The following is a 26,746-nucleotide window of genomic DNA, read 5'->3' as shown; positions in this document are numbered from 1 at the left end:
AGCAGAACAGTATTTGAATTGTTTCTTACCAGGAAAAAACAGCATTCAAAATAACATGTAAAACTAGGAGTGTAGATTTTGTTTCCTTTTTTAAAACCTTCTCCTATATACATATATGCCTACATAATTTATACATATCTACAAAATAAATAGTATATAACTTTATATTTATTTTAAAAGTGTGGAAAGGTATGTATCAAAATATTAACCGTGTTAACAGTGATTGTCTCTGGGAGGTGAACTTATGAATGAGTTAGTATTTTTCCCTCTTGTTTCTTATTCATGTTTTCTAGTTTTTTATTTCAAAGAAAAAAGAAAAAAAGTTTTTCATTATTGTCTTTAATGCAGAAATGTAAGTTTGAACAACAAAATAAGAGGTATAATTGCTAGATCTGCGGTATAGAATCTTATCTACAGAGTGATGGTGTACCTTTAAACCATGTACCCTTCTGTTCCCTTTCAGAGGATTCCACAGATGTGGGTGAGGAGGACAGCTTCCTTGGTCAGACTTCTGCTCACACGTCTACCCCACAGACATTTAGTTACTTCTCTCAGGTATCAAGCAGTAGTGATCCTTTTGGGAATATTGGACAGTCACCGTTAACAACTGCAGCAACATCGGCTGGACAATCAGCATTCTCCAAGCCCCCAGCTGCTCTCCCTTTTACAACCGGATCCCAAGATATGTCGAATGCATTTTCACCATCCATTTCGAAGGCTCAATATGGTGCTCCAGCTGCTTCACAAATGGGAATAAATACTTATCTGCCTTCTCAGCCTAGTAGTCTCCCTCCTTCAAATTTTGGGAGCCCACCCCAAGGAACGCCCCAACAAGGATACAATCCATATCGCCACACAGCTGTAAGCAGCAGGGCTAATCCTTATATTGCACCACCACAGCTGCAGCAGTGCCAGACACCGGCCCATCCTACCCATCCCCCGCCCTCTGGACCCCCTGTTCAGATGTACCAGATGCCTCCGGGATCTTTGCCATCGGTATGGAAACATGTTTTTATATCCTAATTATTCACTGTAATTTTTAATCTCTCTCATCTTAACCTATGTTTTTGAAAACCCTGTGCGTTTAATAATCAATATGATGACAGATTATTTTCAGAGGGTATGTTTTTTGTAAGCTACATGCTTTGAAGTAAACAGTCTTTTGAAGATAGCTCATTGAATGCTTCATATTTTAGTTTATATTATCTATTTATGGAAGTAGTAATTGATTTTAATGAGTTAACCATATGCCAATATTTCCAGATTTAATGTAAGATACCAGTAACAAATGTCATCTAGGGACATGTTAGAGTCGGAGCAATAATTAACAGACTGCCAGCTTCTCATTTTTTAATTATACTACTCAATCAAAACACTCAATTAGTGGGACTAAAATTGATTACTCCAATAATTTCTTTTATTTACATTTATGGAGTTTGGATCTAGACAGTCAAGCTCTGTCTCAGGGGAGCAATGGAATAACTTTTGCATTGGGTAAATTTTATGAAATTCCTTTATACCTTTTTTCCCCACTAATTATTCATATGACTTCCAAAGGGAAGTGAACTGAATCAAAAAAAAGGGAAATGACTAAAAGGAAGAATTAAGAACCCAGCCCAGTGTGGCAGAGATAATAGTATTGCAATCAGAGTGTAACCTGACTTCTCTCTTGGGGATAGAGAATGGGTTCCATTTTACCATCTAATTTAAATCTTACCAATACACAAACTCTTGGTAATGTTGGATTTTAGCATATTGGAAAGTAACCAGATTTGTAGCATTTAATATAAGTTAGTATACTTTGTTTGCTGATGAAATTTTGTAAAGATTCCTAATTAAGAATTTTTAAAATGACAATTTTAAATATAAAAAAAGGTTGCAAAAATAAAAATAGGACAGAGAACACCCCAATACCCTAACCCAGACTTACCTGTCATGAACATTTGTTCTATCATTTGTGGACGTGCACACTGACACGTGTTGGAGTATCCTTTCTCCCCTCCCTCCCTCCCTTCCTTTCTCACTCTATATGTGCAATTTTGGGGGGAAACATTTGAAGATCAGTTAAATACATTATTATTCTTTACTCCTAGATACTTCATGGTGTATTTCCTGAGAATAAGGATATTCTTTTACATAACCACAGTAATCAACCTCAGTAAATTTGCATTGATAGAATATTCTAAAATAATTTTTAATAAAAATTTTAAAAAATAATTGTATTCTGATTTTAAAAGTATTTTCAGTGTAGAAAATTTGAAAAATGCCAAATAGCCAAATGAATAAAAATTGCCACTAGAAAACCCTGTTTTAATTTTGTTTTATGTCTTTCTTATCCTTTTTTCTAGATAAAAGCATAGTGGTTTTTTTTTTTTCCTTTTTAAATTTATTTATTTATTTATTTTTGGCTGCGTTGGGTCTTTGTTGCTGTGCGTGAGCTTTCTCTAGTTGCGCCTGAGCGGGGGATACTCTTTGTTGTGGTGCATGCGCTTCTCATTGCGGTGGCTTCTCTTGTTTCAGAGCATGGGCTCTAGGTGCGCAGGCTTCAGTAGTTGTGGCGCACGAGCTTAGTTGCTCCACGGCGTGTGGGATCTTCCCGGACCAGGGCTCGAACCTGTATCCCCTGCACTGGCAGGCAGATGCCTCACCACTGCGCCCCCAGGGAAGTCCCAACACAAGCATTATGTATGTCTTTTGTGAACAAGCAAGCAAGCATTATGTATGTTTTTTGTGAACATATTTTAGGTGTTATTAAGATTTTTTTCTAAAATGTTTTTAATGGTTCTAGAGAATTCCAGCATATGAGTAAAAGATGATTTATTTAACCAGGTTTCTATTAGACGTTTAGATTGTATCCACTGATTGTCTATTATAAATAACTTTTTGATATACATTCTTATGGGTAAATTTTTACAATTATATCTTTAGGATGAATTCTTAGAAATGGAATGTCTAGGTCAAGGAATATGCACACTTTATTTTTATTTATATTTATTTATTTATTTTTGGCCATGGGGCTTGTGGGATCTTAGTTCCCTGATCAAGGATTGAACCTGGGCCACAGCAGCAAAAGCGCCCAGTCCTAACCACTGGACCAACAGGGAATTCCCAAGGAATATGCATATTTTAAAGATTAAATAAATCACAAGAGACATACTGCTAGGTTGATTTCTGTAAAGGTATTAGTTTACTTTGCCATCAGTGTGAGAAAGTCTGGTTCACTTTGCAACTGATTTTGGGGTTTGTTAGATTTTTAAAAATTTTACTTGCTTTGGAGCCTGGTTATTAAATAGTTGTCTAGAGAAATATTTAGGATAATCATTAATGTGTTAGTTTGGGTCTGAAACATATACAGAATTGTTCCTTTGGACAGACGTGATGGTCCTAACTTTTGTCCCCCCCAGATTCCTCCTTCAGTGCAGCCAGGGTTGTCCCCTCCAGCCCAGCAGCAGGCAGCTGCTAGACCTGCAGGTCCCTCTGTGCAAGCGTCATCTCCTTTTCTACTTCAAAACCAATATGAACCTGTCCAACCCCACTGGTTTTACTGCAAGGAGATAGAATACAGACAACTGTGGATGCCTTTCAGTGTGTTTGACTCTTTGAACCTTGAAGAAATCTATAACTCAGGTAAGCACAGATCCTGCATCATTTGTATCTGATTTTAGGAAGAGAGGAATGAAGAGTATTTATCCATGGCCTACTTTTTATGAGTGTCAAATTCTTTAATCCTTGTAGAGCCTGCCAGCCTCTGTACCTTAAGATGATAATATTAATATAAGTTCTGAGTTATTTGAGCAAGGTATTTGAAGAAATGTTTTAGTAATTTTCTTTTTTTGTTTAAAGGTAGTTTAAATCCAAGAAACAGAGTCGTTCATATAACCCAGGTGTCAGTTTTCTTATTTCCCTTATTTGTTTGTAGCTATAGGGCATTTATAAAGCATTTTCTATGGAACTCTTGTTCCTGAAGATGCTGTGAAAAAAGTGTTCCATGGTCAGATGAGTTTTGGAAGTGCTGTAACTACATCCATCTCTTGAGATAGTGCACAAGAGTGTGTTAAGACTCTGAGAAGTCTTCACTATAGAAATAGGTTTCTTTGTTCATCCTGATGATATTTCATCTTGGGACTTAAAAATCACCTATTCTTTAGAAGTATGCTTCATGGAGCATTGCTGCTTTGATTAAAAAAAAAAAAACAAAAAAACTACCAATTATTTGAATTATTTCATGATCATGCTTTTATATTTTACCCTCGTTATTTCTTCTCCACTTAAAAGAATCATCATTTTGAGCAGCACAGATTAATCTTAAACTTCTGTTTTTTAAAAAAAATGAGCTTAGTTCTTTGTCTTTAAGGATAGACGAGTCACCATATTCATTATTTATTACTTTTAAATGTACCTTGTAACTGTCAAGTTAAAATGTGGTCTTTGTGCTCCAGTCCAGCCAGACCCTGAGAGTGTGGTTCTAGGCACTGATGGAGGGCGCTACGACGTTTACCTCTATGACCGGGTGAGGAAAGCCGTGTACTGGGAAGAGGAGCCAGCTGAAGTGAGACGCTGTGCTTGGTTTTACAAAGGGGACACAGACAGCAGATTTATTCCCTATACAGAGGAGTTCAGTGAAAAACTGGAGGTACGTGGGCTTTATTCCTTTATGCTTTTCTTTAAAACACGTAGACTCTGTATACATTGGAGCCCCATGTAACACCACTCACAATGGAGCAGACTTTATTTAGAAGACAGCCTATCTTGATCCTGTGTGCAAAGAAGATTGCCTTTTAATTGGTGTCATCTTTTATGAGGTGCTAATTGTGGCCTCGGTGTCTAAAGATAGAATGTTTTTCAGGGGAACATCACAGATCTAATATAATAAGGTACTTATATCAAATCTTCAAAAGAGCTTAGGCTGCTATGATTTGCTGCTGACAGCAGATGCCAAGCAGATGGATGCTTTTCAAATTAATATTCAGTAAAAGGCTTGAAATTCACCTCTGGTTTATGAAAACAAATATAAGAATAGGAACAAATATTGTGAGACTTTTTAACCATCTTAAAATTGGTGGTTAATGTTGTTTTACATAATTGTGTTAACTTCTTGTTATAATTCTACTTACTAATTGAGTGATTAAATATTTGAAATAAGTTAAATGAATTCATCTGCATACATGGGAAATGGAGTATGGAACATACTCCATCCAGGGAAAAAAGCCCCTGATTTATAGTGTTTGCTGATTTCCATGGTGTAAATACTCCCACCATGGCCAATAGTAAGCTAGCAACATGATGTAACTGGACACAGAGTTGGGAAGCGGTATGTGTGATCAGCTCTTGTGAGCTGGTATGAGTGAGCTCTAACGCACCATTAGAAACAAAGGTTCATGGAACAACACCTACCTCACTAGGTGTCATTCACTTACATATTTTCTATGTCATTGAAAATATTAATTTTACAATTTATTACTGGTCATGACCCACAGTTTGAAAAACACTGATTTAGAGCCGAGTCAGAACCCAGGTAAGAAGGGCAAAGACTGAAAAGAAGGCATAAAATGAATTTTGTTCCTGGAAATACCAAATATCAGGAGGCATCAGTCTCCTAAAACATAATTTTAATCATTTGAATAAGGAATAAAATATGTAAAGGAATGCTGAATCTTTGGCTTAATTTTAGACCTAAATAAATATGTAAAAGAATGCTGAATCTTTGGCTTAATTTTAGACCTAAATAAATAGACAAATGTGTACTATAATTTTTGGTACCCTTGGCAAGACCCTACTGAAGGCATAACATCCCAAGGTTGAATGTTTAGTCCTATTATTTTGAAGCTAAAGTATATATTTTCAAGTCTAAGCAGTATTTGAAAGTGTATACTATATTTGATTATAAATGGGTGACACAGGCTTCGAGGATGGAATTCATGTATTGACCATCTCAATAGCACATAGCTGTTCTTAACTTTAGGAGACCTTAGTTCCTGTTCAGCCTCTACCCAGGAAACTCAAGCCAGATCAGGGAAGAGGCAGAGGAGGTTAGGAAATGAAAAAGCCAGTGAGAAAATGAGAATCAAGTGATACATATTGCTAGTGTTGTAGATGATCCTGTCCTATCAGAGCACTAAAACAAAACAATAGAAGAGTTGGAAACAAAAAACACCTTAATTTGATAATTTCACCAATGTCTGCATAGAAAACCAGGAGAACCTCTAGAAATTCCATTAGTACCAATGTAAGAGTTTAGCAAGTCTGTGGATATAAAGTCAGCATATAAAAATTAATAACATTCCTACACAATAGAAATAACCAATCAGAAACCATAATAAAAAAAGAAGACTATAACACTAACAAAACTACAGGCTAAGTAGAAAAATCGTCCAACAAAAGGTATATATGAACTTTATGGAGAATAAACTATGAAGCAGAATTGAAGGATGTAAAAGATGACCTCAAAGAAATAGACCAAAATATTACATTCATAGATGCACAGTCTCAATATAATAAAGGTGTCAGTTCTTCCCAAATTATTTTATAAATTGTATGTAGTCCCAATCAAAGTCACATCAGGGTTTTTTAAGTAAAATTTGCAGACAGCTCCTAAATTTTATATGGAAGATCAAAGTATCAAGAATAATCAAGACCATTTTGAAGAATGATAAGTGGAAACATACTCTACCAGACAAGATTTATTATAAAGCTGTGGATTGAAAGAGAATAGGAAGAAATGAAAATAGTTCTTAAGATGGTGAATCTTTAAACATTTTTGTTTGTGATCTTTTAAAAAATGTAAACAAATATGTTAAAAGTCTTTTAAAAAGTAGTGAGGAGGAGGGTCAGCTGGATAGAGGCTGATGGAGAGGAATTGTTACTGAATGACTGCCCAGGAGACAAGAAGAAGCACTTCTATTTTGACATGATTGTCAAATAATCACTTACTCATTTTTAAAACTATTTATTTATTTGGTTGCACCGGCTCCTTAGTTGCAGCACATGGGCTCCTTAGTTGTGGCATGTGAACTCTTAGTTACGGCATGCATGTGGGATCTAGTTCCCCGAACAGGGATCGAACCCGGGCCCCCCGCATTGGGAACTCAGAGTCTTCACCACTGTGCCACCAAGGAAGTCCCACTGTTACTCATTTAAAAAAAGACTTTGGGCAGTGGGTGTACCAGAGGTTCCCCCTTACCTGGTCTTGAATCTGTCTCCAAGAGACCCTCAGACTTTTGTCTTATAGAGAGCAGAATAGTGTCTCTGGAGGGAGAGTAAGAAAGTGGTGGGACAGTCAAGTCTTTGGAGTCAGAAGGTCGTGGGTGGGAGTGAACCACAGTTCTGCTTTTGCTCCTTTACCTTTGTGATCACTGTGTGGTCTTGTGCAACTGTGAACTAAAAATGCCTGCTAGCATTAGATTTGTGTCCGCGCCCCCCCCACCAAAAAAAAAAAAAAAAAAAAAAGATAGGTTGAGGTCTTAACCTCTAGTACTTCAGAATGTGACTTTATTTGGAAATAGGGTTGTTGCAGATATAATTAGTTAAGATGAGATCATACTGGAGTAGGGTGGGCCCCTAATTCAATATGATTGGTGTCCTTATAAGAAGACAGTCATGTTAAGACAAACATGGAGAAGGCCATGTGAAAGTAGAGTATTGCAGGGATGCATCTGTAAGCCAAGGAATACTACACATGGCTGACAGACCACCAGGAGCTAGAGAGAGGTGAGGAAGGAGTTCCCTATGAGTTTCAGAGGGAATGCGGCCCTGCTGACACCTTGATTTCAGACTTCTAGCCTCTAGAACTGTAAGGCAATAAGTTTCTGTTTTTATAAGCCACTCAGTTTGTAGTACTTTGTTATGGCGGCCCTAGGAAATTAATAGACTGTTTAAACCTTGGTTTTCACCTCTACGTAATGGGGATAATATTATTTAGGGCTGATTGAGAGCAGTTAAGTGAGGTACTGTTTGTAAAATGATAATAAGTATGGTAGCCTGTTAGTACAGGAGAGCTGCTATTACTATTATTTTTATTACTATCATAGTTATAATTTTCTTCCACACTTTCTCTTAATAGATTTGTCTTACTGGATTGTATGTTGTTTCCATTGTAGGCTGAATATAAAAAAGCTGTAACCACGAATCAGTGGCACCGCAGATTAGAGTTTCCGAGTGGGGAGACAATTGTTATGCACAATCCAAAGGTAGTGATATTGTTTAAGATATTAAAGTGTTAGGTTTTTAAAAATAATTATTTTACTGAATGTTTGATAAATGTTCATTTTTATTCTGCAGTAGGGATATATTTATAACAAGGGCATTGCTTTTAAGTTTACTACAGTTCATATCAATGAGAGAAGCTAAAATGAAATTTAAATTTGTCTTATGAAGTTTCTGTTTATGGTAACACATTAGCTGAAGCTTAGTATGCATCGTTGAAGTTAAGCTTGATAAATTTTTGTACTTGATCCAGGCTCAGCAGACTTTTCTGTGAAGGGCCAGAGAGTAAATATTTAAGGCTTTGTAGGCCATGTAGTCTCTGAAAGCAGCTACAGGCAGTATGTAAACCAGTGGGCCTGGCTATTTTCAATAAAATGTTATTTATAAAAACAAGTGGTGGGCCAGGTTTGACCTGCAGGCAATAGTTTGCCTACCTTGCCCTTGATGATGGCTTGTTTCAACCTTTAAAGTAAAAATAAGTTCTTCCTCTTTATTTGTCTCATCTCTGGAAACCTTTCTTGTCTTTTTAAAGATATTGGGTGTGGTGTTTAGAGTCTTCCATTTACCATCCTTAATCTCTCTAAGCTCCAGTTTCCTCACTTGCAGTAAATAAGATTTACCTCCCAGGGTCATATTTTTGATGAAGTGAGGTAATTTATGCAAAAGCATCTAGCATAATGCTAGTAATATGGTAGTTTCTCAGAACATAGGCTATTTATTACAGAAAAGTGTAAAAGAAAAACAAAAACAACCTATATTCTAACCACCTCTATAGTCCTTACTGATATTAAGATAAGTAAAAATAAAAACATTCATATGCCATCAAAGTTTAAACAGTATAAAAGGGTATCAAATGAAAAACAAAAGCCTCTTACCTCTGCATTCCCCTAGTTTCGCCTCTTAACGGTAACCACACTTATCCTTTTGTTTTTTAATTGTTTTTTTTTTAACTTTTGTTTTTTATATAAGCACACAAAATTTTACATAGCATCTTGCATGCATTCGTTTTTTTTTGGGGGGGGTGGAAGGTTAATGTTAAACTATTAATTTATTTTATTTTTTTTAATTGAAGTATAGTTGATTTACAATATTATATTAGTTTCAGGTGTACAGCATAGCGATTCAGTAGTTTTACGGATTATACTCCATTAAAAGTTATTACAAAATAATAGCTATAATTCCCTGTGCTGTACAATATATCCTTGTTGCTAACCTATTTTATACGTAGCAGTTTGTGTCTCTTAATTCCATACCCCTATCTTGCCCTACCCCTTTCCCTCTCCCTACTGGAACCACTACTTTTTTTTTTTTTTTTTTTAATCTGTGAGTCTGTTTCTGTTTTGCTATCTATTGATACATTCGTTTTATTTTTTAGATTCCACAGATAAAGCGATATCATACAGTATTTGCCTTTCTCTGACTTATTTCACTACACACATTTTCTAGGTCCATCCACGTTGCTGCAGATTGCAGAATTTCATTCTTTTTTATGGCTGAGTAATATTCCATTGTGTGTGTGTATATATGTATGTATGTGTACCACATCTTCTTTATCCGTTTGTCTGTTGATGGACACTTGGGTTGCTTCCATATCTTGGCTTCTGTAAACTGTGCTGCTATGAACATTGGGGCTTATTCCTAGGTATTTTATTCTTCTTCTTTTTTTTGGCCATGTTGCACAGCTTGTGGGATCTTAGTTCCCCAACCAGGGATCGAACCTGGGCCCCCGGCAGTGCAAGCCCGGAATCCTAACCACTGGACCACCAGGGAATTCCCCCTAGGTATTTTATTCTTCATGATGGGATTTTAAGCAGGATTGTCTTTTTTTGCTTTCTCTTTCTGATAGTTCATTATTAGTGTATAGAAAAGCAACAGATTTCTGTATATTAATCTTGTATCCTGCAACTTTACTGAATTCATTTATCAGTTCTAATAGTTTTTTCGTGGAGATTTTAATGTTTTCTATATATAGTGTCATGTCATCTGCAAATAGTGACAGTTTTACTTCTTCCCTTCCAGTTGGATACCTTGTATTTCTTTTTCTCTGACTGCTGTGGCTAGGACTTCCAATACTATGTTAAATGGAGGTGGCAGGAGTGGGCATCCTTGTCTTGTTTCTGAATTTGGAGGAAATATGATCAGCTTTTCATCACTGAGTGTGCTGTTAGCTGTGGGTTTTTTCATAAATGGCCTTTACTATGTTGAGATATGTTCCCTCTGTACCAACTTTGATGAGAGGTTTTTTTTTTTTACCATGAATAGATGTTGAATTTGGTCAAATGCTTTTCTGAATCTGTTGAGATAATCGTGATTTTTAATCCTTCCTTTTGTTAATGTGCGTATCACGTTGATTGATTTGCAAATGTTGAACCATCCTTGCATCTTTGGAATAAATCCCACTTGATCATGGTGTATGATCCTTTTTATATATTGTTGGATTCGGTTTGCTAATATTTTGTTGACAGTTTTTGCATCTATATTCATTAAAGATACTGGCCTGTAATTTTCTTTTTTTTGTAGTGAGTTTGGTTTTGGTATCAGGGTAATGGTGGCCTCATAGAATGAATTTGGGAGTGTTCCCTCCTCTTCAATTTTTGGAATAGTTTGAGAAGGATAGGTATCAGCTCATCAGCCCTTCTTTATATGTTTGATAGAATTCCTGTGTGAAGCTGTCTGGTCCTGGACTTTTGTTTGCTGGGAGTTCTTTTTATTAGAAATTCAATTTCACTACTAGTGATTGGTCTGTTCAAATTGTCTGTTTCTTCTTGATTCAGTCTTGGCAGGTTGTATGGTTCTAGAAGTTTGTTTCTTCTAATATGTCCAATTTGTTGGCATATAACTGTTCATAGTATTCTCTTATGATTTTTTTTGTGTCTCTGTGGTATCGGTTGCTATTTCTCCTCTTTCATTTCTTATTTTGTTTATTTGGGTCCTCTCTCTTTTCTCCTTGGTAAGCCTGGCTAAAGGTTTATCAATATTGTTAATTTTTTTAAAAAAACCAGCTCTTGGTTTCATTGATCTTTCCTATTGTTTTTCTTTTTTTTTTTTGGTCTCAATTTTATTTATTTGCTCTCTGATCTTTATTAGTTCCTTCCTTGTGCTGACTTTGGGCTTTGTTTGCTTTTCTTTTTCTGATTCCTTTAGATGGTAGGTTAGGTTGTTTATTTGAGATTTTTCCGTATGACACTGGACTAAATTTAATACAATTGATTTTACAGAATAGTATATGTCTTCCTGAAAAGTGGTAGGTAAATCTGTTTTGGACATTGAAATTGAATTTACACATTGTTATTTAGAGGATTTGCCTTATATGTATTTATAAAACAAGGATTCCTCTATTTCTTTCATTTCTTATGTGTAAACCTGGATGTTTGTTATATTTTTAAATCAAGGCATACTACCTCTGATTTAGTTGTATTATTTTCCAACATAAGCATTGGAAATAATGGTATTGATTTACTTAGTTTTAATGGTTACTGAACACTACCAGGACTGTTACAAAATTGATTTTGGAGGAACAGTACAAGTATCTGATTTACCAACTATACTATGAAGTAGTTTATTATGTGTTGAGATAAATTATTTAGCTTATAGTGGGAATGAATTTGGTAGTGAGCTCTGTCATAATCCTTCTCTTGTATCTTGAAGGTTATTGTTCAGTTCCAGCCCTCATCAGTGCCAGATGAATGGGGGACCACACAAGATGGACAGACAAGGCCCAGGGTTGTAAAGCGTGGAGTTGATGATAACCTTGATGAAATTCCTGATGGTTCGTACAGTTTGTTTAGGACTAAGGTCATTTTTAGACTTCTCTATTTTAGAATGATGAAAAAAGGAAACAGTTATTAGGATTACCTGCCATAACATGCAGAAATCAGCTAGGTTGGCACAGATCTTTCCTTTTTATTACTTTTATATCTGTTTGTTCTTTAATTTAGAGTTCTGTTGAAGGTGCACAAACCATGTAATATAGATTCTAAAATATATATTGTTGTGAAGAAGCACTTTGCTTGTTGAAACTAGGCTTTTGGCAATATTTTTGGGCTTGTTTTGTCATGCCTCAACTAGTTTGTATTACTTTAGTGCAGGAGTGGTGAATTTTTTCTGCAAAGGGCCAAGTAGTAAATATTGTAGGCTTTGCAAGCCATGCAGACTGTGCTGTATCTCTGCTTAACTCTGCCATTGTAGTGTGAAAGCATTTATATGCAAACAAATGGGCCTAGCTGTGTTGCAATAAAACTTTATTTATAAAAACAGGCAGTGAGCAGGATTTGGAAATAAATGTACTCATATTATGAATCTGTATGAAATAACCAGAGTAAAATAGTAGATTTAACTTGGAAATGTTCATGTATAGTATGTATGAATCTAACAAAGAGAAGGATTTTGGGAAAAGATTTTGAAGTTTTATATTGGCAAATTGAATCTCCATGTGGGGCTTAGTGCCCTGGGGAGTTCTGAAGAAATTACAAGGTTATGGAGCCTCTGTAGGTACAAAACTGATGATCGTCATTGGCTCATAGCTTCTGGGATCAGAAATGGCCTGCTTCCTCCACTCCTTGGTCTAGTCCACTGTTATTTGCCAAGGTGGACTTTGAGCTGCGTTCATCTGATTTTGGCAAGTTTATGATGACAAAAGGGGTATTGAATATTGCTATTCAATTAAGAAAACCTAAACAGTCCCCAGCTTGTGTGTGTATATCTATGTATGTATGTATATATGCATGGATGAATGTATGTCTTTCTTTCTTTTGCAGGGGAAATGCCTCAGGTTGACCATTTGGTGTTCATAGTGCATGGCATTGGACCTGTGTGTGACTTGCGCTTTAGAAGCATTATTGAATGTGGTAAGCGTTAGTCACTTTATTTTCCTGAAATGATTGGAGAACTACTAGAACTTTTAAACCTTCATTTTTAAGATGGTTTCCAGCTGTATACTGTTGGCTGAGGGACTGTAAGAGGAGATTTAAATGATCACTGGGCAATACTACTTTGTACTTGATTTGCTCTTATGACATTTATAACTCATAAAATCCTAGATTGTGAAGAATTAGAAGGGATCTTGGAAATAATTTAGCCTTTTTGACAGCCTCTGCCTGAGCACTTCCAGCCACTAGGAACACCTGTGCGTTGAACTGATTTATGGTGAATTAGTTGTGAGAAGTTGTTTAAAGGAACTGTGAATCTGCCTGGTTTACTTAAATTTTGGAAGTTTTATTTTTATGTTTGTAGTAATAGTTCATATTTATTGAATACTTGGTATGTACCAAGTATCTTGCATGAGTTGTATCATTTAACCCTCACAATGACCCTTTGGGGTATAGGTGCTGTTACTGTTATCTTTACTATTAGGTGAGGAACTGAGGCCCAGAGGATGAGTTAACCTCTCCCGTGTCACGGTCTGTAGGTTCTGGAGCAGGTAATTTGATTCCAGAGTCTACCCACAGTGCATTTCTGCCTCCCAGTAGTGGTAGTTGAGCTAATGTTTTTCAGTCATTTATATATTCCTGTAAAATAATGAAACATTAACAAGAACTTCCTAAAGGTTGGTTTTTTTTCTTTTTTGGACTAATTTTGTCATCTTTTTTTTCTTTTCTTGAAAAGTTTGTGTATAAAAAATACTGGCATAATTGAGATAATTGCTAACTACTTAATCAAGCTAGGAAAATTTAATCAAGTTCATTTGTCTTCCCTGATTTTTTTTTTTAAGTGGATGATTTTAGGGTGGTTTCTCTCAAATTGCTGCAGACACATTTCAAGAAATCTTTAGATGATCGGAAAGTAAGCAGAGTGGAATTCCTTCCGGTTCATTGGCATAGTTCCTTGGGTGGGGATGCCACAGGTGTTGACAGGTTTGTGGATTTTGATAGCTTGGTTTTCAGGTTAGTCAAACTTAGATTCAAATTTTAAACTATAGTATAAAGTAGTTTATTATGACTTCAACAAATACACTTAAAAGCTTTATATACTTGCTCTGACATATGATTAAACACTGTTAAGTTTATGTGCTACTTTGTGTGTGTGTGCACACGCATGTATATATGTACATATGTATGTGTGTATTCCTATTGTAAATATTTAAGAGAATCTAAGAAACTTAAGCTGGTTTTAAAATACTAATCTATAGTGGTTCACACGTGGGGCTGTCCTGTACCCTATAGGATGTTTAGCAGCATCCTTGGCTTCTACCCTCTAGATAAGAGTAGCACGACCTTACCCTTAATTTAACAACCAAAAATGTCTCTAGTCATTGCCAGATGTCCCCTGGGGATAAAATCGCCCCTGGTTGAGAACCACTGATTTAGATTATTGTTTCTCAGTGGAGACTCTTCTGGCAGGACAATTCTGTGTCATGTAAGACTGTTGTGTGTATTGTAGGCCATTTAATATCCTTAGTCTAAATGCCAGCAGCACTTACCAGGCACTGTGACAACTAAAAATGCCTCCACTCAGTTTGGAATGCTTCCAGTTGGGAAGCACAGATTTAGAAAATATTTATGCTAGGGACACAGGGCTAATGACATACTTGGATTTTAGTGAACGTCATGATGTTTCAGGGCACATGCTTTAATAAAACTAACCCTACAGGCATTCTATTCTCTCCATGTGAAGCCCTGTTATGGGGATGCTTTCTTTCTCTGTGGGTATTCCTGAAGTATGGCCATTCTCAAATCAGGAAAGATTTTCATTCCATTAAGCTCCTTTTTTACTTCTTGCTACATTCTCTATTGTCCTGGCCACCCACAATTTTTGTCAGGTATCCTGATTTACAGTAAACTGGAAGAAAAATGGAAGAGTAGGCTTTCCTCTTTAAAAATGAATTAAAAATCTTCGTTTTGGCCTTATTTTATATGATAACTTCAGAGAATCCCCAAGTTCATAGTATAGTTATAGGCACAAATGGCAACTTTTTTGGTTTATCTTGATTTGTTTACAGTAACTGTCCATAAAATCAACTCATAATTAGTCTGTGGGATCTTTTTTTACTTAGTGTATTTTCAGCATTCAAAATTAAAACTTTTAAAAACCGATAAATTTAAGGTGCTTACTGACTAAACATACTTCTTTTTCTTTCTAAACAGGAATATTAAGAAAATCACTTTACCAAGTATTGGTCGGTTTCGTCACTTTACTAATGAAACCTTGCTAGACATTTTATTTTACAATAGCCCCATCTACTGTCAGAGGATTGTGGAGAAAGTGGGATTGGAGATGAACCGTCTGTATGCACTCTTCATGAGTCGGAACCCAGACTTCAAAGGAGGGGTCTCTGTTGCTGGTCACAGTTTAGGTAAAACTTCCAAATATCCACATTTTAAATACAATTTTTGTTGAGTCATCACTGCTTTCAATGTGGGTGACATTGTTAGTTCAAGATTTAGAATTATAGATTTTAAGTTTTATAAAGGGTAGAAATGAATGCTTTGAGTTTACATTCTGCCTTATTTGCCTTTCATGTCACCTAGGAATGCTTTATATTTTAATTTATTCTGCTACTTGGTAAAACAAGAATATTGATTATCAGATCTTGATTAACATCTAACTTTATGTGACTTCTGCTTGGGACTTTGAACAAAAAAAAGGAGGAGAATTTATTTAGTGTTATAAAAGCACCTAGTACATTATAAAGCAAAATGCTTCTTTTTTTTTTTCTTTTTAAGGTTCTTTAATATTGTTTGACATCCTGTCTAATCAAAAAGATTTGAATTTATCAAAGTCTCCTGGGCCTTTAGCTGTTGCTAATGGAGTTGTGAAGCAGCCACATTTTCAGGAAAAGCAGGTATGGCCCAATTGACCTCTAGATTCAGAGTTGGAGCTGAAGAGTTTTCCAAAATCTGAACTGATTCTATGTAACAAATACCCTGAGCTTTAGGAGTGCAATGGAATCATAGAGCTCATTATTTGAGTTTCTCACTCATCTTCCTTATGGATTATAAATTTAAATGTGAGAGACAGTTTATGGTTTCTTTAAAAAATGTGAAGTAAATTATTGTAGGAAATGGGAGCATGAGTGATTTACTAAATTTATATACTTTTTCAGAATATTCAAACTTTGGATAGCAAACTGCCAAAAATTATTATTTGTGTATAGGACAGAATTAAGATTTTTCCATAGATCAGAAGACATTTTATGGGAACTTTGTAATGTTCTCCCAACTTTTTTTTTAAAAGATACCTGAAGAGGCAAAGCTGACGTTGGATGAGTCTTGTGACCTTGATGTTGAAAATGAAGAAGTCCTGACTTTGCAAGAAACTCTGGAAGCACTTAGCCTCTCTGAATACGTTAGCACTTTTGAAAAGGAAAAGATTGATATGGAATCTCTGGTACTGATGATAGTTTGATTCATTTTTGTCTAAAATTGTTTTTCCTGTGTATGAGATTGAAAATAAGATTTAAACACTTTTACATCACAATGCATTCAGATAAGGCAGAGACTTAAACGTTTAAAAAAAATTGAAAAAAATAGGAGAACTTTTTTTAATAATCTGGGAACGCTTTTCTAAGTGTGACATAAAACCCAGAAGCCATAAAGGAAAAAAAATTGCATAGCAGGGGATGGCATAAACAATATCTAAAGGCCAAAAATAGGTTAAGAAGACTGTTTGCAACACACATTATAAACAAAGGGTTTATTTTCTTATTATTCAAAGTTTCTATAAGTTAGTTACACAAAGACCATCAACACAATAGGAAAATAGGCAAAGAATATGAACAGATGATATTCAGAAAAGAAAATAACAAATGACTTCTTATCATATGAAAACTCTGAAGAGAAATATAAATTAAAAGTGCAGTGAGGGACTTCCCTGGTGGCGCAGTGGTTAAGAATCCGCCTGCCAATGCAGGGGACACGGGTTCGAGCCCTGGTCTGGGAGGATCATGCATGCCGCATAGCGGCTGGGCCCATGCGCCACAACTGCTGAGCCTGCGCTCTGGAGCCCGCAAGCCACAACTGCTGGACCCGTGCGCCGCGGCTACTGAGGCCCACGGGCCTAAAGCCCGTGCTCCGCAGCGAGAGGAGCCACCGCAATGAGAAGCCCGTGCACCGCAACGAAGAGTAGCCCCTGCTCGCTGCAACTAGAGAAAGCCCACGTGCAGCAACGAAGACCCAACGCAGCCAAAAATAAATAAATTAAATAAATAAATTTATTAAAAAAGAAAGTGCAGTGAGGTTTTTTTAACCTATCAGTTTGGCAAGAATATTAAGAGTTTGATATTAATATACTATGTGGCCGGGATGAGGGGAAATAGGAACTGATAATAGTTTGATTCATTTTTGTCTAAAATTGTTTATCTTGTGTATGAGGAAAGAATTCAGTACAACATGCATGTATTTTCTGTTAAAAGAATGACTTAGATGTGGAGGCCTAAAATTTTACAACCTAAATTAATTCACGATTTTAAAAAAATTACCTGAGGGTGGGGGCAAGAAAGAAGTTAACTTTAAACAAATTGGATATTCAGTTGCCTTAGATGATACAGTTTCTTTTCATAATTTCCTTTTTTTAATTTCAGTTCGTGTATCATTAGATTGACTAATTAATGTACTTGTTTGTTTTCTTTTAAAGCTTATGTGTACAGTGGATGACCTGAAGGAAATGGGGATACCCCTTGGACCCAGGAAGAAGATAGCTAACTTCGTAAAACATAAAGCAGTCAAACTGGTAAGGTTCATCTCTGCACCTAAAAGAAAAAACTCATCTGTGACTAGCTTGTTTATATTTTGGAAGTTTTTGTTAATATCATCATGGTTAGGTCAGCTACTGTGCTCCCTGCCCAAGGGCACAGTAATGGAGTTGATGGAAGGCGTGACTTGGGAGTCAGCCAGAACTGGATTCAAATTCCAATTAAATGCCAATCCTGGTTTTCCTGGGGCTGAGCAAATTCCGGGATGAAGGACTTTCAGCCTTAGAATTGGTATTTGGAAATTTCCCAGTGCAACAACTGGGTAAGTCCTGGACAAAAAGATGACTTGGTCACCCTGATTCCCAGTTCAACCACTTACTAACTACATATTCATGAGCAATTTGCTTAACTTTTCTGGTCCATGGTTTCCTTCATTTAAAAAACGGGAGTGATAATGCCTTCCTGATAGGATTGCAGTGAGGATGAAGTAATGCATGTGTAGCTTATCATCCAATAAATGTTAGCTCATTTTCTCTCTTCCCAGTCCTTCTCACCATCTAAAGAGATAAGAAGGAACACAGATACATTTCATTAAGTAATAGCCAAAAAGCAGAAGTTGTCAACAATCCAAATCAGAGCAATACCAGCGGCAACTAAAAAACATTTAAAAAGAATAAAACAATTGGGAATAACTCGTTTTATTTAATTTTCATTAAGTTAACTCTACAGAGATTTTCTGTATACTTAGAAAAATTAGGTAGCACTTAGGGTGGCTATTTTATTTTTATTGTTTTAACTTGGTCTTCGCTGATCCTTCCATCTTTTGAACTTCTGTGGTTCTTTAATTTGTGTTACTTCTTTGGAACTTAACATATGTCACTTCTTTATATGTAATATGACTATAAAGTCATAGGACTGATTTGTTATGATTAGCTTAAGCAATTGAGTTGTTCTGCATTTTATGAGTATATCTTTTGCATCAGGCATGTGCTGAGTCCTTGGGATCTGGAGATGAACTGAGGGTGTGCTGTCTAGTTAGGGGGAGAGATTTGACCACAGATGATGCATCAGTGCTGCCTGTTCTGTCAGAGCCAGGTGAGGCCTGCCCGGGAGAGAAGGGGCTGGGGTTGGTGAGAGAAGACTTCTCCAAGGTGTTGGTACTTGAGCTTGAAGGAAGGGTAAGGCCAGGGGAAATGGCCTTCCGGGAGTGGGCAAGTGTTTTTCTGCAGCGGAAACAGCAGTCGAGCTGAGAATAAGGTAGAGCACAGGGTCCCGAGGGCCGGAATGGCAGATGTGGCAGATTTCGTTTATGAGGGAGTGGTCCTCAAACACGTTCTTATGGCTGTGAAAGTCATGGTGCTTTTAAACTAACATCATGAAATGCTTACTTACTTATTAATTTTTATCACAAATTATGATTTAGCACCAAATCATCTGTTTAGTCTAAAGTTTAATTTTTACTTCAGAAATGTTAAAATTTAAAACTATGTGCTGTAAGCCACATTATAAAATTTCAACCATGAGCAAATGTGCTTATAATAAGTGAGTTTTTAGACATATTGATTCCTTCCTGGTTTTTCCATTAATATTTGCTGTCTTTTGCTGTTGGCTAGGGCCTACTGGCTGATACGGAGTACTAAAGGAAAAAAACAATTGGAGCACATCTTAAAGTTGAGACAATTCTATTATCAACTTGAATTTTATGTTAATTTTTTGTGTGTGTGTGTGAACTGGGCCACATTTTTAGCAGCAGTGTAAACCACTGGTTCAGTTCTAAGGGGACATGGTGTGAGAACCACTGCTGTAGGTCAGTGGAGCAATGAGGGCAGTTCCATGACTGGGCTGGTGTTTTAGGGAGCTCACTTGGTTACAGTGCGGGGATGGAGCTGGAAGGGGATGAAGCTAGAGGCTGTTAGGAATCTCCGGGCATAGTCACTGTAATTATGCAGTGACTCATTGAGAGATGATAGGGGTGTAATAGGAAATGGAAAAGAAAGGTGCAACTCAAAACACATTTTAGACACAGAATAGTGTTTTTGATGGTTGACTGAAGGCGACAATGAAGATTGAGTTGAGAGGCAACATCTCTGGCGAGCACAGCGGTCACACCAAAACCAGGATGCAAGCGTGCTAGTGTTGTTCCTTTCTGCCAGGCTGTGTTCTCCAGTGTGAGCACGTTCATCTCCATGTGCACGTCAGTGAAGCACAGGCCTGTAAAAACACAAAAAGAACAAATGAGAAGCTATGTTTCCAGGTCCTACATCTGTCCCTGACTTTATTTTGTAAATAAAAGGAAAAAGAGTAGAAAAGTATTCTATAGTTCTTGAAAAATCTCTAGAAGGAGCCTGGTTTGGCTCCTGTAGTAGCTTGGATATATAAGTAATGGCATTATAAGAATGTTTTGAAAGGAGTAAAAAATCTATAAAGTCATCTTATTTTTTAAACTCAAAAGTAATTGCCTCTGGATGAACCATGAAACTTTGTCAGCCGTGTTGCCATTGATTGCTCTGTTATTCCTAGTTAACAAGGTGCTGCCAGATCAATAATAAGATAAAATGGTGCGTCCTGTTGATTTAGTGTAACCGAAATAATGGAACCAAAGTTAGTTAGCCTGTTATTTTAATAAAGAGGTCAAATATTTGTGGCCTGAGCTTTTCTTTCCCCTTTGTAAGCCATCTTATTCATTTTCCTTTGAAAAGGAATAATTTTTAGTGCTGGGAATACTGATACTCAAGTATGTGTATTTTGGCTCATTTTGTTTTAAAGTTATTGCATGTGTCTAGGAGGGGAAACAGAACAGCAGTTCGCAGTAGGACAGTTCAGGATCTGTTTAGACAGCTCTCTTAGCAATTTAGATTGTTAAGTTCTATGAGGATAATGGGAGGTACTTCCAAGTGAGAAAGCAAATTTAAACTGAAGAACCTTGAACATGTTCTTCATTTTGGGTTTTAGGTTTAATCTTGTGGTGCCTCCGAAGGGCAGAGATAACCAAGCCTTCCAAGACTTTAACGGTGGAATCAGTTCCCAGCTGGCTGGTGGAGAGTTTTCTTTATTCTGTATTGCCTTTGAATTAACCACTTGGACTTGTTTCCAGGTTTCCTAGTATTTGGAATTTATTGATAGACAAGACCAATTTGGCCAGCTGTTTTGTTTAGGCACTGTCAGTAGCTGGGGTTTTTTTTTTAATTAATTATTTAATTTTTGGCTGCGCCATAAGGCTTGTGGGATCTTAGTTCCCCAGCCAGGGATTGAACCCAGGACCACAGCAGTGAAAGCGCTGAGCCCTAACCACTGGACCACCAGGGAATTTCCTGTCAATAGCTATTTAAACAGAGACTTAACACAGTCATTCACAGCTTGGGGAATGAGGGCCAGTGAAACCCGTGAATCCACCATGACGGTTGTTCACATTCCCCTGACATTGTTGCTGCTGTATCAGGGTGTGATCACAAACCCACACGAGCAGATTTTATCTCATTAGTACAGAGGTACGCCTGTTCTGTAGACGCTCCCAAAGATTTTCTTATTTATGAAATGCATAGATCTTGAGTATTCACTATAGTAAGTTTTGACAATTTTTGCGCCTGTGTAATCACCAGCTGAAACAAGAACTAGAACATTTCTGTCACTCAGATAGTTCTCTCATGCTTCTTTCTGGTCCACTCCCCCTCCCATACAACTGCTATTCTGAATTTGATCACTATAGGATAGTTTTGCCTGTTCTAGAAGTTTATATAAATGGAACCAACACTGTACACTCTTTTGGATCTAGCTTCTTTTACTCAAAATAGTGTTCTTGAAATTCATATAATTGTTGTTTTATTTGCAGTTTACTCCTTTTTATTTCTAAATAGTTATTCCATTGTATGAATGTACCACAATGTGTTTATCTGTTCTTCCCAGAATGCTTTCGAGGAAAATTTGTCAGTGGCTCCGTGTAGACATAATGGTGTAAAGATGTTGAATGAATAAATTTCTCTTAAGTTACATGTCTTTATAGGAAGTATATATTTTACAGTTATATAAAGTACTTCTAAATTATCTGGCTAAAGTTGAGATCACAAAGGAAGAAGTTGGCATTTTAAAAAATTTTAGTAAAATTTTAAATTATATAGAAAAGTGGAGAGCAAAGAGTATACTAATAGCTAATATTTACATTTAACTGTAGCTGTTTTGCCACATTTTGCTTTTGTTCTTAATTTTCTTTTTCTTAAGAATTTTAAAGTAGATTATAGACATCATGGTATTTTTTTCCTTAAATATTTAGTATGTATCTCTAAAAGGACATTTCCCTAATAACCACAGTACCATTATTATGCCTAAGAAATTACTAATCATTCCTTAATATTGATATAGATATTTCATAGTGATAGCTGATAACTTTTTTTCCCTCAGTTCTATTATGAAAATTTGGTATTTCACAGGAACAGAAAAAAGCATCAGAAAAGAAGGCAGTGATGGCTGCTTCGACAAAAGGACAAGAGGAAAGTGCTCAGAAAGCTAAAGAAATGGCTTCTTCTCCCTCAGAATCTGAGTCCAAGAGGAAACTCCCGCTCGGAGTTTACGTTTCTTCTGTGCATGTTGATTATGAGTCTTTTGAAGTTGGCACTGGACAGGTAAGTTAACATATTGACTTGGGCCATGTATTTCATGTTGGAATCACATATCTGTATTATTTGGGTTAGCTTTAGATTCTTTAAATATTTATTCAACAGTTTTTTTTTGGTCGGGGGGAGAAAACTGATTTTCTCTTAATAAAAATTGTATGCTTCTTTCATAATGTTCGAAATGAGGGACTGAATGTCCCTCAGTTTGAAATTGTCCTTATTCAATTTTTTTCACCCCTCATAATTTTATAGCATTAGTGTCTCAGCCACTAGCAACAGAAGTGGTGATAGTTAGAAAATTATTTGCAGAATATACTTAAACTTCTGTGAGAGGTGCTTGCTGCATTCCCTCAACTTATGTTTTTTATTACTCATAATTCTTCCCTGGGGGAAATATTCCTGTAAAAACCTACCAAGTAGTTGATAATGCTGCATTTAATGATACATTGTTTCTCAATGGCTTAAAAGTATTAAAATCTTTTTAGACAATATTACTTTCAGTATATTTATAGTTGTTTATATGGTTCCATTCTCTTAAGTGAGTTCATGACTGATTTAAAGAAGGCAGGAAATGTTATTGGATGTTTGCTATAGCCTGTTCAAGCTTTTAAGCCTAACTCATTCATAAAATTTGCATTTTATTTATTTATTTATTTATCCATCTATCTATCTATTTAATTTAGGCTGCGTTGGGTCTTCGTTGCTGCGCGTGGGTTTTCTCTAGTTGTGGCGACCGGGAGCTACTCTTCGTTGCAGTGCGCAGGCTTCTCATTGCGGTGGCTTCTGTTGTTGCAGAGCACAGGCTCTAGGCACACGGGCTTCAGTAGTTGTGGCACACGGGCCCTAGAGCACAGACTCAGTAGTTGTCTGTGACTACTGTGATTAGTAGTTGACTCATCACCATTAGCAGTTTGAACAAGGCCTTCTAGACTTTTATTTGAGCATGTATTTACATATATATTTTAACAAAAATGGGAAATACTAGAACATTATACATATCTTCCTTGACTTAACGATGGGGTTATGTCCTGATAAACCTATTGTAAATTGAAAATATCCAAAGTCAAAAATGCATTTAATATACCTAACCTACCCAACATCATAGCTTAACCTCACCTACCTTAAACGTGCTCAGAACACTTAACATTAGTCTATAGTTGGGCAAAATCATCTAACACAAAGCTTATTTTATAATAGGCTGCCATAACAAAGTATCACAGACTGGGTGGTCTTAAACACCAGAAACTTATTGTCTCACAGTTCCACGACTGAGGTGTCAGCAGGGCCTTCTCCCTCTGAAACCTATAGAGGCATCCTTCCTTGCCTCTTTCTAGCTTCTGTTGGTTTGCCGGCAGTTGTTAGCGTCCTTTGGCTTCTGTGTGCGTCACTCCAATCCTCCGTCTTCACATGGCAGACTCCCTTTGCCTTCACATCATCCTTCCTGTGCATGCCTGTCTCTGTGTCCAAATTTCTCCTTTTTATAATAACACCAGTCATATTGGATTTAGGGCCCACTGTAATGCTGTAAAGACCCTATTTCCAAGTAAGGTCTGAGGTACTGGTACATTTCTCTTTTGGAGGGAACACATTCAACCCATAATGTTGGACATGTAGGCAGTTTTTCATTCTTTTAAGCAATCCAGTGATAAACAGTTTTAAACCAATTTTCTGTGTACATTTTTTATTCTTTCTTTCAGTTAAATAACTGGAAGTATTTATAGCTGGGCCAAAGGACGTGCACATGAGAATGTTAATATTTATTGCTACTTGCCCCTGGAAAGGTTGTGCCAGTTTGTACTCCGACTGGCAGTTTATAAGACTGCCTCTTTCTCCTCTCCCTCACTAGTACTGATATTATCATTCTCCTTTAAAAATATGTAGTATTCTTACTTGTGTAACTTCTTCTAAAGAAATAATTTTTTACATGAAAATAGATTTTAATTTTTTTTTTAGTATTTCATTTGTATCTTTGATAACTGTATCTCACTGTATTTCTTTGAGCACTAGAGAGGTTAGATGTTTTATCACCTATTTTTTAGGCTTTTGTGTGTGTGTGTGAAGTGCTGGTTTACCTGTTTTTCTATTGGGTTGCTTTTCGCTTACTGATAGTTAAGAATTTATATATTAAGGATATTGGCCCCTTGATGTAAATATTTTTTCCAGTTTATAATTTTTTTTAACTTTGTTTTTTCTTCTTCTCTTTTTTTTTTTCTGGAACTGGGGAAAGATACATAATCTTGAGAGTATTTTGTGGCCCTCTTCAGTAGCAGAAACTATTGAATTTGCAAATATAAGGGCAAACAAAGGGATGTGAAGTCTATACTTTGTTAGAAGGGCAGCCTAGTTAGTAGAAAGAGCATTGGTTTTGGAGTTAGAAATCCTCATTGTGCCACTCACTGTGTGCTCCTAGGTAGGTGACATCACCTACTTGGGCTTCACTGTCTTCGTCTGGTAAGCAGGCACGAGGGTTCCTGCCACGCCCTTCGCTCTCGGTGGACCTCTGTCACGCACTTGGATTATGCCATTCATTGTTCTTCATTCTCAGGGTATAACATGATGAAGACTCATATTCTGTCACTGAGCAACAAACAAAAGAGCTTTGTAAATTACAGAGTGCTGTCCGAACGTGGGTGCTTTCTCTCACCCTAGGCAGTTCCCAGTGAACTGAGAGGTTGCCCCCAAACAAGAGCTCTTTTGGGATAAATTACATTTCTGATGGAAAGAAACATGCCTAATGAATGAGGATGGTAGTTACAATAGAAGTAACAGTCATTGGATGCTTAAAATATGCTAAGCACTTTATGTGGATTAGGTTATTTTTCAACCACATTATGAGTTTGGCATTGTTATGATGCCCATTTTATAGATGAGGAAACTGAGGTGGAGGCAAGAGAGGTTAAGAAACTTGCCCAAGGTCAGTCACACAGTGAGGAGTGGAGTCAGGATTCAAACCCAGGCAGTTTGATTCTAGAGTCTGTAGTTTTGACCACATTTATAACTAAAATAAATCTAATACTTCCGTACACTATATATTTTATGCTTTTTACTTACTTTTTACTTACTTCTGTATACAGTAAGTAAAAGTATAGTCAGAGAATGTATTAGTATGTAAAGATTTCAAAAGGACATGTTTTGGTCCCTTTCAGCTAGCAGCAGCGTCCGTGGCAGTGGTTGTCAGCACTGTAAGCCACACCTGGAGGGACGTCATCTGTATTGGGATGCTTTTAATTAAGTGCACTTCCAGTTTGAACTTTTGAATTCTGCATTACATGATATTGGAATGACCATCTTTCATTGTTTTCTGATCCTTTCTAGGTTTCTGTTGTTTACAACTCCTTAGACTTTGAACCAGAGATTTTCTTTGCCTTGGGATCTCCAATTGGTATGTTTCTCACTATTCGAGGAGTGGATAGGATAGATGAGAACTACAGGCTTCCTACCTGCAAAGGGTTCTTCAATATTTATCATCCAGTGAGTGAACTGCATTTACTTCTTTTTTTTTTTTTTAAAACAGATGTAACTTTATTTATTTATTTTTTGGGTGTGTTGTGTCTTCGTTTCTGTGCGAGGGCTTTCTCTAGTTGTGGCAAGCGGGGGGCACTCTTCATCGCGGTGCGCGGGCCTCTCACTGTCGCGGCCTCTCTTGTTGCGGAGCACAGGCTCCAGACGCGCAGGCTCAGTAGTTGTGGCTCACGGGCCCAGTTGCTCTGCGGCATGTGGGATTTTCCCAGACCAGGGCTTGAACCCGTGTCCCCTGCATTGGCAGGCAGATTCTCAACCACTGCGCCACCAGGGAAGCCCCATTTACTTCTATTTTGAAGAAGACGAAGCACCAGTCCTCTTTATCCTAATAGATTCTCAGATTCTTATTTCTTAGGAATTATACTGATTTTGATTTTGTACAACTCAGCTCTCTGACCTAAAAAATATAGTCTGATACTTTCCGTTAAACTTTTCTACCAAAAAGCCTTTGTTCAAGGAAATAGTTTTCTTGCTTTGCTTGCCAAGTAATTTTACCCACAAACTTGAAAGTCTTCTTATAATTACCAGTATTTGAATAAGGTGTGAAAAGAAAATCAAAATCTCTGGTTTGCCAGATACCTGTTTTCTCACTCAACTAAGATATATAACTCAAAACAGCTTTTCATAGATTTCTAATTCTTCTATTTATAGCTTGATCCAGTGGCATATAGATTAGAACCTATGATTGTACCAGATTTGGACCTAAAAGCAGTTCTCATTCCACATCACAAAGGCAGAAAAAGACTTCATTTAGGTAAAAAGCAAATACTATAAAAACTTGTTTCCT

General features: G+C 36.7%; 1 protein-coding gene across 5 annotated transcripts in view; it reads left to right on the top strand.

Annotated features, from left to right (window-relative positions):
- The window catches only part of SEC23IP (SEC23 interacting protein), a 44,259-nt gene that overhangs the window by 4,848 nt on the left and 12,665 nt on the right, over positions 1-26,746 (top strand). For all 5 annotated transcript variants that reach the window (XM_082424761.1, XM_082424760.1, XM_082424758.1 and 2 more), the window contains exons 2-15: positions 464-996; positions 3,405-3,627; positions 4,440-4,633; positions 8,097-8,186; positions 11,851-11,971; positions 12,960-13,049; positions 13,913-14,054; positions 15,285-15,493; positions 15,864-15,982; positions 16,375-16,527; positions 17,773-17,868; positions 22,255-22,446; positions 25,753-25,908; positions 26,611-26,713. In XM_082424761.1, the coding sequence (XP_082280887.1) occupies positions 464-996; positions 3,405-3,627; positions 4,440-4,633; positions 8,097-8,186; positions 11,851-11,971; positions 12,960-13,049; positions 13,913-14,054; positions 15,285-15,493; positions 15,864-15,982; positions 16,375-16,527; positions 17,773-17,868; positions 22,255-22,446; positions 25,753-25,908; positions 26,611-26,713 (2,421 nt within the window). The remainder of the gene's footprint in view (positions 1-463; positions 997-3,404; positions 3,628-4,439; positions 4,634-8,096; positions 8,187-11,850; positions 11,972-12,959; positions 13,050-13,912; positions 14,055-15,284; positions 15,494-15,863; positions 15,983-16,374; positions 16,528-17,772; positions 17,869-22,254; positions 22,447-25,752; positions 25,909-26,610; positions 26,714-26,746) is intronic.

This window comes from Balaenoptera physalus (assembly GCF_965194825.1).
Source record: "Balaenoptera physalus genome assembly, chromosome: 14".
Lineage (NCBI taxonomy): Eukaryota > Metazoa > Chordata > Mammalia > Artiodactyla > Balaenopteridae > Balaenoptera > Balaenoptera physalus.
This window is presented reverse-complemented; position numbering and strand designations above follow the sequence as displayed.